Source organism: Podarcis raffonei, chromosome 8 (genome assembly GCF_027172205.1).
Source record: "Podarcis raffonei isolate rPodRaf1 chromosome 8, rPodRaf1.pri, whole genome shotgun sequence".
In the NCBI taxonomy this organism is placed as follows: Eukaryota; Metazoa; Chordata; class Lepidosauria; order Squamata; family Lacertidae; genus Podarcis; species Podarcis raffonei.
In genome coordinates, this window is record NC_070609.1 from 876,659 (window position 1) to 890,988 (window position 14,330).

Consider the following 14,330-nt stretch of genomic DNA (forward strand, 5'->3'; position numbering starts at 1 on the left):
AATCTTATTTTCAATTAATTTAAAAAGAAAAAGCCAATTTTACCTTATTAAAAACACACATCAATACTTATACCCCATTAATTATTCTTAAACCTTTTTCCTAAAGTCAACCGACATTTCCCTTCCACGATTTACCCAATTTCCTTACCATTAACTAAATATAAAAAGCAAATTATCCTTATGTACCCTTTGGATTCCCAACCTCCACCCACCCTTTTCCCGGTTCCAGTCCCCAACCAATATCCATCAGTCTTTATGTTATTTATTTAGCCTGGAGATCTCACGTCTGAGGCCCTTATATCTCTCTCAGTTCCTTTCTGCCGGTCTCTTTGATGGTCCTTGATGTTAAGCCCCAAGTCTCGGAGGGGCTCCGGCCCAACAGAATCCATGTTGCTTCCAGCCAGTCCTCCATACTTAAAAGCAAAGCCTATGGGGTGCTCCAACTCTTGTTTCAAATTTCTTACAGATCCAAATGTCCCCAAAGCTCCAGCTTTCACCTTCAACCAATTTGTAATCCTCAGGTCTTCAGATCTCCTCCAGAGGAGATCTCTCCATTTTCCAGACTCCCATTCAGACCAGGCTTTCCACATCCAATTTTTATTGTCCTTTTTTATCATCATGTCAGGCCTCATGTTGTAACTCTCCTTTAACTCCTGCAAATCTCCTGCTCCTCCTTCATTTTCTTCAAAGACAACACATTGCTCCATCGTTTCTACACTTTCAGTTTCATTTATTTGTTCAGTTGAATAGGCTTCCTGTTTCAAGTCCTTATCAGGCTCAAAACTGTTGTTTACTGTCCAGTGTAGTAGTGATACCTTTGTAGACAAAGCATTGTATTCATCTTTCAAGTTTCCCAAGAGAACGAGTGCTCTGTCCAATTCTGCTTGGAATTTACATACTCCAGTCATTTTTGTAATGTAGTGTCCCTATTACCCCTCTAGGGGGATTTTAGTTCCTTAATGTTCCTTACAGCTCAAAACCAAAAGTCCAGTTATTTTGTATCAGCCCTCCTTGTTTTCAACAAAGTTGTATCAAATAAACCAGCAGAAACAGCAGAAACAATGTTCTCTTTTTCCAGCTGACAACTAGCTGACTAACAGCTCACTTGACAGCTGTCAAAATCTTCCATACAACAGGCTTTCTCATAGGACGTTCCCGGGTCTCGGGGGGGGGTGAAATTTCAGTCCCCAAAATTCTTTTTATCCTCCAGTAAATCTTCTTATAGTGTCAAAACCGTGAAGTCAAAATCTTTTCATTAAAAAACAAGAAGCAGATTCTTTCGACCTTAGCTGCCCGGTCCTTTGCTTTAAATTGTTTACAAAGAGGGGGGGGTGACTTCCTTTTTAGCCCCTTCCCGCTCGTTCCAAATCCAGAATTAAATTTTTTTAAAGTCCCAATCTCCGTATTACTCACAGGTTTATGTTTTGGAGTCCAATCGGTCTTGGAAGAAGTTGGCGCTCTCTGTTAATGGCTTGCGGCTTCACTCCGTAGGCGAGGGAGTACTCTCAGCACCACGCCTCACCCTGCCTCCGTTCCGAAGCTTTTAAAAGAGCTCCGTCGCGGATTGGGGGGGCGCAAATGGTGCCCGCCGAGTCTCTGTGTTCACAGGCATCCGCGCCTGTGATTTTAAGGGTCTCCGCTTCGCCACAGCGGGCAGACCCAGACGCTACGGAGCCGATTCCCTCCGGAGCTCGGAGGGAATCCGCCATTAAACAATGGCGCCAACCCGGAAGTCGAATATATCTTAATTTTAACAGGGAACTTTCCCGCATTGTAAACCAGACATTTTTACAGAACAAAAGGAACATTATAACATCTAAGTCCCTTCAGTTCTTCTCCTCTCCCAAGCATTAATGAGCATTGTTCCATAATTTGGGAGTGCACTTCTTCCTGAGACTCTAATCCATTTGCCTCTTAGTTTCAGGTGGTGATGAATTGGAAATGAAGAACAAGGGAGACCACAACGAAATCCACACAGTGGAGGAGCCATATCAGGATTCAGACTGTGGAGAGGGCTTCAGTCAGAGCTCCCATTCCACTTCCCATCAAAGAAATCCCCTTGAGAAGAAACCCTATCAGTGCTTGGAATGTGGAAAGAGCTTCACCTGGAAACAGAGTTTGGCTGCCCATCAAAGAATTCATACAAAAGAGAAACCCTATCACTGCTTGGAGTGTGGAAAGAGCTTCAGTCACAGCCACAATCTCACTTCCCATCGTAGAATTCATACAGGGGAGAAACCATATCACTGCGTGGAATGTGGAAAGAGCTTCAGTCAGGGCTCCCATCTCACTGCACATCAAAGGATTCATACAGGGGAGAAACCCTATCAGTGCTTGGAATGCGGAAAGAGCTTCAATCAGAGGGCTAAGCTCACTTCCCATCAAAGGATTCATACAGGGGAGAAACCCTATCAGTGCTTGGAATGTGGAAAGAGCTTCAATCAGAGGGCCAAGCTCACTTCCCATCAAAGGATTCATACAGGGGAGAAACCCTATCAGTGCTTGGAATGTGGAAAGAGCTTCACTCGGAGTGCCCATTTCACTTCCCATCAAAGGATTCATACAGGCGAGAAACCCTATCAGTGCTTGGAATGTGGAAAGAGCTTCAATCAGAGGGCCCATCTCACTTCCCATCATAGAATTCATACAGGGGAGAAACCCTATCAGTGCGTGGAATGTGGAAAGAGCTTCAGTCAAAAAAGCAGTTTCACTTCCCATCAAAGAATTCATACAGGGGAGAAACCGTATCACTGCTTAGAGTGTGGAAAGAGCTTCACCAGGAAAGAAAGTCTAACTGTCCATCAAAGAAATCATAAAGGGGAGAAACCGTATCAGTGCGCGGAATGTGGAAAGAGATTTACCTGGAAATTAGGTTTCACTTCCCATCAAAGAATTCATACAAAAGAGAAACCCTATCACTGCTTTGCGTGTGGAAAGAGCTTCAGTCACAGCTATACTCTCATTTCCCATTGTAGAATTCATACAAGGAATAAACCCTATCAGTGTGTGGAATGTGGAAAGAGCTTCAGCAAAAAAAGCAGTTTCACTTCCCATCGTAGAATTCATACAGGGGAAAAACCCTATCAGTGTGTGGAATGTGGAAAGAGCTTCAGCAAAAAAAGCAGTTTCACTTCCCATCGTAGAATTCATACAGGGGAAAAACCCTATCAGTGTGTGGAATGTGGAAAGAGCTTCTATCTGAGGGCCCATCTCACTTCCCATCAAAGGATCCATACAGGGGGGAAACCCTATCAGTGCTTGGAATGTGGAAAGAGCTTCAGTCAAAAAAGCAGTTTCACTTCCCATCAAAGAATTCATACAGGGGAAAAACCCTATCAGTGTGTGGAATGTGGAAAGAGCTTCAATCAGAGGGCCAAGCTCACTTCCCATCAAAGGATTCATACAGGGGAGAAACCCTATCAGTGCTTGGAATGTGGAAAGTGCTTCACCAGGAAAGAAAGTCTCACTGTCCATGAAAGAATTCATAAAGGGGAGAAACCATATCACTGCTTTGCGTGTGGAAAGAGCTTCAGTCACAGCTATAGTCTGACTTCCCATCGTAGAATTCATACAGGGGAGAAACCCTATCAGTGCATGGAATGTGGAAGGAGCTTCAGTCAGAGGGCCAAGCTCATTTCCCATCAAAGGATTCATACAGGGGAGAAACCGTATCAGTGCGTGGAATGTGGAAAGAGTTTCAGTCACAGCTACGATCTCACTTCCCATCAAAGAATTCATACAGGGGAGAAACCCTATCAGTGTGTGGAATGTGGAAAGAGCTTCAGTCAGAGGGCCAAGCTCATTTCCCATCAAAGAATTCATACAGGGGATAACCCTTATCAGTGCATGGAATGTGGAAAGAGTTTCCATCACAGCTACGATCTCACTTCCCATCAAAGAATTCATACAGGGGAGAAACCCTATCAGTGCTTGGAGTGTGGAAAGAGCTTCAGCTGGAAACAGAGTTTTGCTTTCCATAAAAAAGTCCATACAGGAGAGAAACCATATCAGTGCTTGGAATGTGGAAAGAGATTCATTAACAGCTCCACACTCACTTCCCATCAAAGAATTCATACAGGGGAGAAACCTTTCAAGTGCTTGGAATGTGGAAAGAGCTTCACCTGGAAAATAAGTTTCACTTCCCATCAAAGAATTCATACAGGAGAAAACCCCTTTCAGTGCCTGGAATGTGGAAAGAGCTTCACCAGGAAGGTAGGTCTCAATGCCCATCAAAAATTACACACAGCAGAGGAGTCAGATCAGTGTTAGGAATGTGGAAAGAGCTTCAGAGAAAAAGGAAATCTCATTTCATAAAAGAATACATACAGGATAGGAATCATATCAGTGCCAAGTGTGTGATTGGAAGGAGTTTTGAAAGTCTGGTCTCATTTTTAAAGCTCTTTAAAAAAAATGGACCTTTTAGAAAGACTGAGAGCTGGCTGAAAAAGCCAAAGTCAGGACACTTTTGGACAAGTTTGTTTCTTTTTGAAGGAAAATATTTCTTCTACTCTGAGCCCCTTAAGAGAATTGGATTCCTGCCAGTCAACCACTCTTACCTGGACATCTGATTTGCTATGTCTTCTTGGACACTTTCTTTCTTTTTTATGGTTCATCTCTTAAAGTAATTATTTGGTTTATTTGTTTAATTCGAATCTTAGTTTGAGAAATTGGATTTTATGTAAGACAGCTTATGTGTGTTGGGTATCAGGCTAGAAGGAAAAGGGAGAACAGGAAAAATGCAGGAAACAGAATCTGACTAAAGAGAATTTGGAGAAGCTATTAGCCGGAATTGATAGAAATAGTGAAATGGTGACAAATTTGACCACTAAAGCAGAGACACTGACAAAGAAAATAGAAGCACTAGATATCTCCATGAAACGAAGGGAGAAGTCTGAAAAGCTGGAAAAGAGGACAAAAAATGGAAATCAGAACAGGAGACGCTTAGGATTGATGTGAACGGTTTGGGTGGGAGATAAGAGGCAATTGCGGGCGCTTTGGCGGTTCTTGAGATGAGACAGAAAGCCCAGCCTCTGAGACAGAGAGGAGGGAGGAGAGGAGGATTTTAGCAAAGGTTTGAGCGGAGTGGCTGGGAGTGGAAGAGGAATTCATGGAGGAGGCGCCACCCTCCTCACAGCCGGGGGTGGTGGGGTTTTTGGCAGATAACCAATGTGAATAAATCCCCCCAGTGCCACGCCCTGGCTGGTCTTCCTGTCTTCAGAGGCTTCTCTCTCTGTGCCCCCACCCCGCCCCAATCAAAGTCCCAGCCAGCAGCTGCCCTCCAGGCCTTCCTTCGCCCATCTTGGGGCCTCAAGGCATGCGGGCAGAATTTGGTGGGGGGCCAGGCTGGGCTCAGAGGTCTGCTTTCCTCTCCTTCCACTGGGAAGCTTGTCTACTAACTAATGGATAAAGAGTTGTTTGGAAGACTAAGCCCTCTCTATCCCCCACCCTGTTTTGAAATAAAGCCTATTTAAGAACTGGGGACAAGGAGGAAGGAGAAGGTTATGTTCTAAGCTTGGATCCTAGAACAACAGGCAAGTAGGTTCCTAGAATGCAACAATTGATTGACTTGCAAGAAAAGACCAAGCAGGCTCCAGGAGGGAAGCAGAATCAGCCAGTCAGACTGGACTCGTTGTGTAAATAATGTATATAAAAGCCTGAGGTTTGGGGGGAAATTAAATCACTGTTTTACAAGCTTCAAAGAGCATGAAATCACTACAGGACTCTGAATATATTTCACTGGCGAGGAAGATGGGATCCTGCTGAGCTGTCTACCGCTCACCGCACACAGCTGCCACAGGCAGCACAGAATTGCACTGCGCATCCAGGCTACAGCTCCAGGACCCAAGGACCCAGAATGGCGACAGACAACCGCTTCATGCCGTTCAGCCCAGCCTCAGGAGACTGGGAAGAATACGCCACCCACTTCCAGTTCCTCCTGGAGGCAAAGGACGTCATGAGACACAGCCAAGAAGAGGGCAACCTTCTTCAGCATCTGTGGAGAAGAAACGTTTAAGATCGCCCGAGCCCTCCTCGCTCCCACAAATATTGTGACCATTCCCTATGACACGATAATAGAACGGCTGAAGGGGCACTTCTCGCAACAACCCTCAGGGGTAGCGTGTCGAAATGCCTTCTAGGCAAAGCTGCAGGTCTCGGGAGAAACCATAACCAGGAATGTGACCTCCCTCCGCCAGGCTGCCCAGCTCTGCAACTTCACAGAGCTGGAGAACATGCTCCATGACTGGCTCATGGGTGGCCTGAGGGACGAGAAGCTGCAGTGGTGCCTCTACGCCAAGAAGGACCTGACGCTCCAGGCTGCCCTAGAGGAGGCTGTAGCAACTGAAGCTGCTGAGAGGTCAGCGCAAGGATTCCAGTCAAACATGTCGTCCCAACCGAGGATCCACCTCGAGGACCTCACCGACGACTCAGAATCCGACCAGGAGGACGTGCACTGAGTGCAGCAGCGCACATAATCTGCACGCCCACCACGACAGCCTCGTCCGGAAGACGGGAAGTGCGCAACTTGCAGGGAGAGCCACGAGCAGAGGACTTGCCATTTCCGCAACGCAGAATGCCAACAATGCAGAAAAGTGGGACACATCGCCCGGGTGTGCCGTGCCTGCCCTGCCCGACACCTCGAACCAGATGGCCGACCCAAGAGTCCCAGGCCCCGTGGTCTGACACACCAAGGCAACTCGACGGAGATCACAGACTGTCGTGTATACCAGTTGCCTCATTCGAATGCGGACAAAATTTACATCGAGGCACAGATAGAGGCAGCCGCGTGCCGCCTGGAGCTTGATACAGGCTCAACCCTGTCCATAATCTTGGCATGGACATTAAGGAATTGTGTCCCAGTGGTGGCTCCAAGTTTGGCCAGCCCCATTCACCCTCCGGGAGACTTCCACAAACGCAAGGTCCCCACGATGGGGGTGGGCACCTTCAATGTACAATGTCGAGGGCGGAAGTGGCGGTTGGACTTGATCGTGGTCAAGGGGTGCTACGTTAGCTTACTGGGGTTGGCGTGATTTGGGCCACTGGGGCTAGCCATCACTGGGGTAAACTGCACCAGCTCCCACGTGGAAGTGGACGCCATGTGCAAAGAGTTTCCAGAGGTTTTCGATGGGGCATTGGGATGATATACTGCCCCCCCATTGGCCTACAACTAGACCCCGCCATACGACCCATCAGGTTCAAGGCCCACCAGGTCCCGTTCACCCTCAAATCCCCGCATTGACGAGGAATTAGACTGGCTTGTGGAGCAAGGAGTGCTCTAGCCCGTGCCTAATGCCCCCTGAGAAACCCCAATCATCACACCCGTCAAGCCCAATGGATCAGTCCACATCTGTGCAGACTACAAATGTACCATAAAGAAGGCCCTTACGGCTCATGCATACCTGGTGCCAATGGTCAGCCATGTCCTCGCCACCCTGGCAGGGTCTAAGAATTTTGGCAAGCTGGCCCTGGCCCAGGCCTATCAGCAGTTGTCACTGGACGAGGCCACTGCGGAGGCACAGACGATTGTAACGCACGGGGGTGCGTTCCGTGTCAAGTGACTGAAATTTAGTGTCCGCGTGGCCCCAGGCATATTCCAAAATCTAATGGACTCTCTCCTCAAAGGAATTCCCAGCGTCACCACCTTCTTCGATGATGTGTTGATCACCGGGGCCACGCTGGGGGTGTTTGGGGACACACTCTGCACCGTCCTGCACTGTTTCCAGATGGCCAACCTTAAGGTGAAGCAAGAAAAGTGTCTGCTAGGAGTTCAGCAGGTGGTTTTTCTAGGATTTACAGTAGATGTAGACAGAGTCCACCTGACCGGGGACAAGATGAGGGCTATTTGCAACGCCCCTGCACCTAAGGGTAAGGCGGAACTCCAAGCCTTCTTGGGACTATTGAACTTTTACCATGCCTTCTTACCCCACAAGGCAGCAGTAGCAGAGCCCCTAGACAGACTGTTAGATAAGCGGGCCCCGTGGGTGTGGGGGCAGTGCCATGAGGCTGCGTTCCAAGCAGTCAAAGATCTGCTCGTCTTGAAATCAGTCCTGGCACACTTTGACGAGAGGTTGCCGGTGGTGCTGGCATGCGACACCTCGCCCTATGGTGTCGGTGCAGTACTAAGGCACCAACTTCCAGATGGAAGAGAGGTGCCGGTGGCTTACTTTTCCCAGACCCTCTCCACAGCCGAGAGGAGCTATCCGCAAATAGACAAAGAGGGCCTGGCAATTGTGAACGGAGTAAAGAAATTTCACGATTTCTTGTATGGGCCCCCCTTTACCGTTGTGACCGACCACAAGTCGCTGCTTGGCCTATTCACACCCGAGAAGCAGACCCCTCAAATACTGTCACCCTGCGTTCTCAGGTGGTTGATTTTCCTCACCGGCTACCAGTATACACGGTCCACCAGCCTGGGAAGGTAATGGGCCACGCAGACACCCTCAGCAGACTGCCACTACTTGAGACCATCCCTGACACCACACCCGCACATGAGGTCATGAGCCTGGAACAGCTTCCTAACCGCCCCATTCAGGTGCTGGAAGTAGCACGCCACTCCATGAAGGACAGGGTCATCTCCCGGGTCCTGGACTGGGTGTGGTGGAGATGGCCCAGTAGCAACCCTGGGTCGGAATTTGCGGGCTATACAACCCGCAAACACAAGTGGTCAGCCCACAAGGGGTGCCTGTTACAGAGAAGCAGGGTGGTTGTTCCCCAGCCTCTGTGCCAAAAGGTCCTCACAGCCCTACATGAAAGAGCAGGAGGAGCGGGTAAGGGAGGCAGAACTAGGAAGTCCCGAAGTGACCAAGGCTGAGCAGCCACAGGAACCAGAACCACGACTGAGTGGACCAGCGGCGTCCAACCCAACGACCCCGTCACAGCCGGCAGCCCTGGAACAAGAGCCAGAACCAGGAACCCCTACTGAGAGACACCCAAGACCACAAGGCATACGTAGGTGAATGGCATACCTTAAACACTACGAATGCTAACCTCCTGGGCGCAACAGGAACGTAGAGGGGAGGGGGATTATGTACTAAGCTTGGATCCTAGAAGAAAAGGCTAGTAGGATCCTAGAATGCAACAACTGATTGGCCTGCAAGAAAAGACCAATCAGGCTCCAGGAGGGAAGCAGAATCAGCCAATCAGACGGGACTCATTGTGTAAATAATGTATATAAAAGCCTGAGGTTTGGGGGGCAATTAAATCACTGTTTTACAAGCTGCAATAAAGAGCATGAAATCACTACAGGACTCCTGAGTAGATTTCAGAGAATCTAATGCATCTTTGGTTGGGATTGTCCAGCAAGGAGATTGGAGATGGTTGCCAGTCAAAGGGTAGTTTAAGACGCAGGGGGGGAAAGACCTCCTTGTGAAAGGGGGGGCAGTTTTGGGAGACATTCCAGCTGTGGCATTGGCAGCCAGATGAGGAATCCTGGAAGAGGACACTCCAGGCTCATCTAGTCCAACCCCTGCAATTCAGGAACCCCGGTTCTTAGTCCCGCCAGCTCCCTTGAACTGGGCAACGCAGATGCCTGGAGCAGCGCCCGTTGGAGAGCAGCCTTGGGTCGCCTCTGGAGCTGGCTGGACCTTTTGGACGGCTGTTTCCATCCCCCCTGCCTTCTGCTGGCAGGCCCAGTTGGGAGTTGTAGTGCAAAGCCCATTGAGGGTGCCTGGTCCTGGAGGTGGTTTTCAAGTTGGAACTATGTTTTGACCCTTTGCCAAAAGGAGATGCCACAAAGTGTGTGTGTGTCGGGAGGGTGTCTTTTCAGTGCCAGGATACAAGGTGCTCTCTTGACCTGGGAGCCCAATCCCTCTCCCCCACCCCTAGAAAAGGGGGTCTTCCCCTCATCCTCTCCTTGCAGGACCCCCTTTTCCTTCCTCTTTGCAACTCTCTCTCAAGGGACCCTGGAGCCAAACACTTGCAGAGTTTTACTTCTCAAGCAAAGGGTGGGAAGGAATACATTCTTGTTGCTCTTGAGATGTACAGAAATCTCTTCTCCTGATTTTTAACACCGCAGGCCTGCTGTGATGGGTTTCCTTGTCCCCCTTGCCACTGAAAAATTCCATTTCACTGCCTCTTTGCCGATTGTTACGTTTAATTACTTCTTCTAAGGTAAAGATGTTATGCTGCATCTTTGAGACACTGCACTTACTGCTGCTTTTTTCTGTTCTGGGTCTGAATAAATCTTAATCTTATTGCTTTTTGTGTGGTCCTTTCCTGCTGCTTGATATACAAGGGACGCTTCTTTCCAGGTGCCAGAGACCTGGTTCTCCCCCTTGGCAGCCCCAGGCAGAGAGAGGGGCTCCTCCTCCGGGACACGGGTTCCCCCTTCCCACGCACACGCGCCCAGTCCGGCTTCTTCCCGGCCAGGCGCCCCCCTCCCAGGCCCCCCTCTTGCTGGGACACGGCTCTCTGCCCCCCCAGACCCGCCCAGGAGCCCCCAAGAGAGACACCCCCGGGCCCCCCACCTGGCACCCCCAAGACCCCCCTGGAAGGCTCCCCCGCCCAGACGCCCCAGGCCGAGAGAGGGGCTCCTCCTCCGGGACACGGGTTCCCCCTTCCCACGCACACGCGCCCAGTCCGGCTTCCTCCCGGCCAGGCGCCCCCCTCCCAGGCCCCCCTCTTGCTGGGACACGGCTCTCTGCCCCGCAGCCCCCCAGGAGCCCCCAAGAGAGACACCCCGGGCCCCCCACCTGGCCCCCCCAAGACCCCCCTGGAAGGCTCCCCCGCCCAGACGCCCCAGGCCGAGAGAGGGGCTCCTCCTCCGGGACACGGGTTCCCCCTTCCCACGCGCACGCGCCCAGTCCGGCTTCTTCCCGGCCAGGCGCCCCCCTCCCAGGCCCCCCTCTTGCTGGGACACGGCTCTCTGCCCCCCCAGACCCGCCCAGGAGCCCCCAAGAGAGACACCCCCGGGCTCCCCCAATACCCCCCTGAAAGGCTCCCGCCCAGACGCCCCTTGGCAGCCCCAGGCCGAGAGAGGGGCTCCTCCTCCGGGACACGGGTTCCCCCTTCCCACGCACACGCGCCCAGTCCGGCTTCCTCCCGGCCAGGCGCCCCCCTCCCAGGCCCCCCTCTTGCTGGGACACGGCTCTCTGCCCCCCCAGACCCGCCCAGGAGCCCCCAAGAGAGACACCCCCGGGCCCCCCACCTGGCCCCCCCAAGACCCCCCAGGAAGGCTCCCCGCTCCCCCGCCCAGACGCCCCAGGCCGAGAGAGGGGCTCCTCCTCCGGGACACGGGTTCCCCCTTCCCACGCACACGCGCCCAGTCCGGCTTCTTCCCGGCCAGGCGACCCCCTCCCAGGCCCCCCTCTTGCTGGGACACGGCTCTCTGCCCCCCCAGACCCGCCCAGGAGCCCCCAAGAGAGACACCGCCGGGCCCCCCACCTGGCACCCCCAAGACCCCCCTGGAAGGCTCCCCCGCCCAGACGCCCCTTGGCAGCCCCAGGCAGAGAGAGGGGCTCCTCCTCCGGGACAAGGGTTCCCCCTTCCCACGCACACGCGCCCAGTCCGGCTTCTTCCCGGCCAGGCGACCCCCTCCCAGGCCCCCCTCTTGCTGGGACACGGCTCTCTGCCCCCCCAGACCCGCCCAGGAGCCCCCAAGAGAGACACCCCCGGGCCCCCCACCTGGCACCCCCAAGACCCCCCTGGAAGGCTCCCCCGCCCAGACGCCCCTTGGCAGCCCCAGGCAGAGAGAGGGGCTCCTCCTCCGGGACACGGGTTCCCCCTTCCCACGCACACGCGCCCAGTCCGGCTTCTTCCCGGCCAGGCGACCCCCTCCCAGGCCCCCCTCTTGCTGGGACACGGCTCTCTGCCCCCCCAGACCCGCCCAGGAGCCCCCAAGAGAGACACCCCCGGGCCCCCCACCTGGCCCCTGGGCCCCCCCTGGAAGGCTCCCCGCTCCCCCGCCCAGACGCCCCAGGCCGAGAGAGGGGCTCCTCCTCCGGGACACGGGTTCCCCCTTCCCACGCACACGCGCCCACTCCGGCTTCTTCCCGGCCAGGCGCCCCCCTCCCAGGCCCCCCTCTTGCTGGGACACGGCTCTCTGCCCCCCCAGACCCGCCCAGGAGCCCCCAAGAGAGACACCGCCGGGCCCCCCACCTGGCACCCCCAAGACCCCCCTGGAAGGCTCCCCCGCCCAGACGCCCCTTGGCAGCCCCAGGCAGAGAGAGGGGCTCCTCCTCCGGGACACGGGTTCCCCCTTCCCACGCACACGCGCCCAGTCCGGCTTCTTCCCGGCCAGGCGACCCCCTCCCAGGCCCCCCTCTTGCTGGGACACGGCTCTCTGCCCCCCCAGACCCGCCCAGGAGCCCCCAAGAGAGACACCGCCGGGCCCCCCACCTGGCACCCCCAAGACCCCCCTGGAAGGCTCCCCCGCCCAGACGCCCCTTGGCAGCCCCAGGCAGAGAGAGGGGCTCCTCCTCCGGGACACGGGTTCCCCCTTCCCACGCACACGCGCCCAGTCCGGCTTCTTCCCGGCCAGGCGACCCCCTCCCAGGCCCCCCTCTTGCTGGGACACGGCTCTCTGCCCCCCCAGACCCGCCCAGGAGCCCCCAAGAGAGACACCGCCGGGCCCCCCACCTGGCACCCCCAAGACCCCCCTGGAAGGCTCCCCCGCCCAGACGCCCCTTGGCAGCCCCAGGCAGAGAGAGGGGCTCCTCCTCCGGGACACGGGTTCCCCCTTCCCACGCACACGCGCCCAGTCCGGCTTCTTCCCGGCCAGGCGACCCCCTCCCAGGCCCCCCTCTTGCTGGGACACGGCTCTCTGCCCCCCCAGACCCGCCCAGGAGCCCCCAAGAGAGACACCCCCGGGCCCCCCACCTGGCCCCTGGGCCCCCCCTGGAAGGCTCCCCGCTCCCCCGCCCAGACGCCCCAGGCCGAGAGAGGGGCTCCTCCTCCGGGACACGGGTTCCCCCTTCCCACGCACACGCGCCCACTCCGGCTTCTTCCCGGCCAGGCGCCCCCCTCCCAGGCCCCCCTCTTGCTGGGACACGGCTCTCTGCCCCCCCAGACCCGCCCAGGAGCCCCCAAGAGAGACACCGCCGGGCCCCCCACCTGGCACCCCCAAGACCCCCCTGGAAGGCTCCCCCGCCCAGACGCCCCTTGGCAGCCCCAGGCAGAGAGAGGGGCTCCTCCTCCGGGACACGGGTTCCCCCTTCCCACGCACACGCGCCCAGTCCGGCTTCTTCCCGGCCAGGCGACCCCCTCCCAGGCCCCCCTCTTGCTGGGACACGGCTCTCTGCCCCCCCAGACCCGCCCAGGAGCCCCCAAGAGAGACACCGCCGGGCCCCCCACCTGGCACCCCCAAGACCCCCCTGGAAGGCTCCCCCGCCCAGACGCCCCTTGGCAGCCCCAGGCAGAGAGAGGGGCTCCTCCTCCGGGACACGGGTTCCCCCTTCCCACGCACACGCGCCCAGTCCGGCTTCTTCCCGGCCAGGCGCCCCCCTCCCAGGCCCCCCTCTTGCTGGGACACGGCTCTCTGCCCCCCCAGACCCGCCCAGGAGCCCCCAAGAGAGACACCCCCGGGCCCCCCCAATACCCCCCTGAAAGGCTCCCGCCCAGACGCCCCTTGGCAGCCCCAGGCCGAGAGAGGGGCTCCTCCTCCGGGACACGGGTTCCCCCTTCCCACGCACACGCGCCCAGTCCGGCTTCTTCCCGGCCAGGCGACCCCCTCCCAGGCCCCCCTCTTGCTGGGACACGGCTCTCTGCCCCCCCAGACCCGCCCAGGAGCCCCCAAGAGAGACACCCCCGGGCCCCCCACCTGGCCCCCCCAAGACCCCCCTGGAAGGCTCTCCGCTCCCCCGCCCAGACGCCCCAGGCCGAGAGAGGGGCTCCTCCTCCGGGACACGGGTTCCCCCTTCCCACGCACACGCGCCCAGTCCGGCTTCTTCCCGGCCAGGCGCCCCCCTCCCAGGCCCCCCTCTTGCTGGGACACGGCTCTCTGCCCCCCAGGAGCCCCCTAGAGAGACACCCCCGGGCCCCCCACCTGGCCCCCCCAAGACCCCCCTGGAAGGCTCTCCGCTCCCCCGCCCAGACGCCCCAGGCCGAGAGAGGGGCTCCTCCTCCGGGACACGGGTTCCCCCTTCCCACGCACACGCGCCCAGTCCGGCTTCTTCCCGGCCAGGCGCCCCCCTCCCAGGCCCCCCTCTTGCTGGGACACGGCTCTCTGCCCCCCCAGACCCGCCCAGGAGCCCCCAAGAGAGACACCCCGGGCCCCCCACCTGGCCCCCCAAGACCCCCCTGGAAGGCTCCCCCGCCCAGACGCCCCAGGCCGAGAGAGGGGCTCCTCCTCCGGGACACGGGTTCCCCCTTCCCACGCACACGCGCCCAGTCCGGCT

General features: G+C 56.1%; 2 protein-coding genes across 5 annotated transcripts in view; both read left to right on the top strand.

The window, feature by feature from the left end:
- LOC128420160 (zinc finger protein 883-like) overlaps nt 1-14,330 on the top strand; it is a 36,427-nt gene that overhangs the window by 7,111 nt on the left and 14,986 nt on the right. The gene's annotated exons all lie outside the window — the stretch shown is intronic.
- Nucleotides 1-14,330, top strand: part of LOC128420149 (zinc finger protein 420-like) — a 34,770-nt gene that overhangs the window by 5,194 nt on the left and 15,246 nt on the right. Inside the window, exons 5-6 of one of the 4 annotated variants that reach the window (XR_008331990.1) lie at nt 1,919-2,105; nt 2,526-4,453. Coding sequence is in view for 1 of the 4 variants with exons in the window: in XM_053401639.1 (XP_053257614.1) it covers nt 1,919-4,269 (2,351 nt within the window). In the remaining 3 variants the exon portion in view is untranslated. Of the gene's footprint in view, nt 1-1,918; nt 4,636-14,330 lie in introns of those variants that run through there. The other 3 variants (XR_008331989.1, XR_008331988.1, XM_053401639.1) reach the window with 3 other exon arrangements.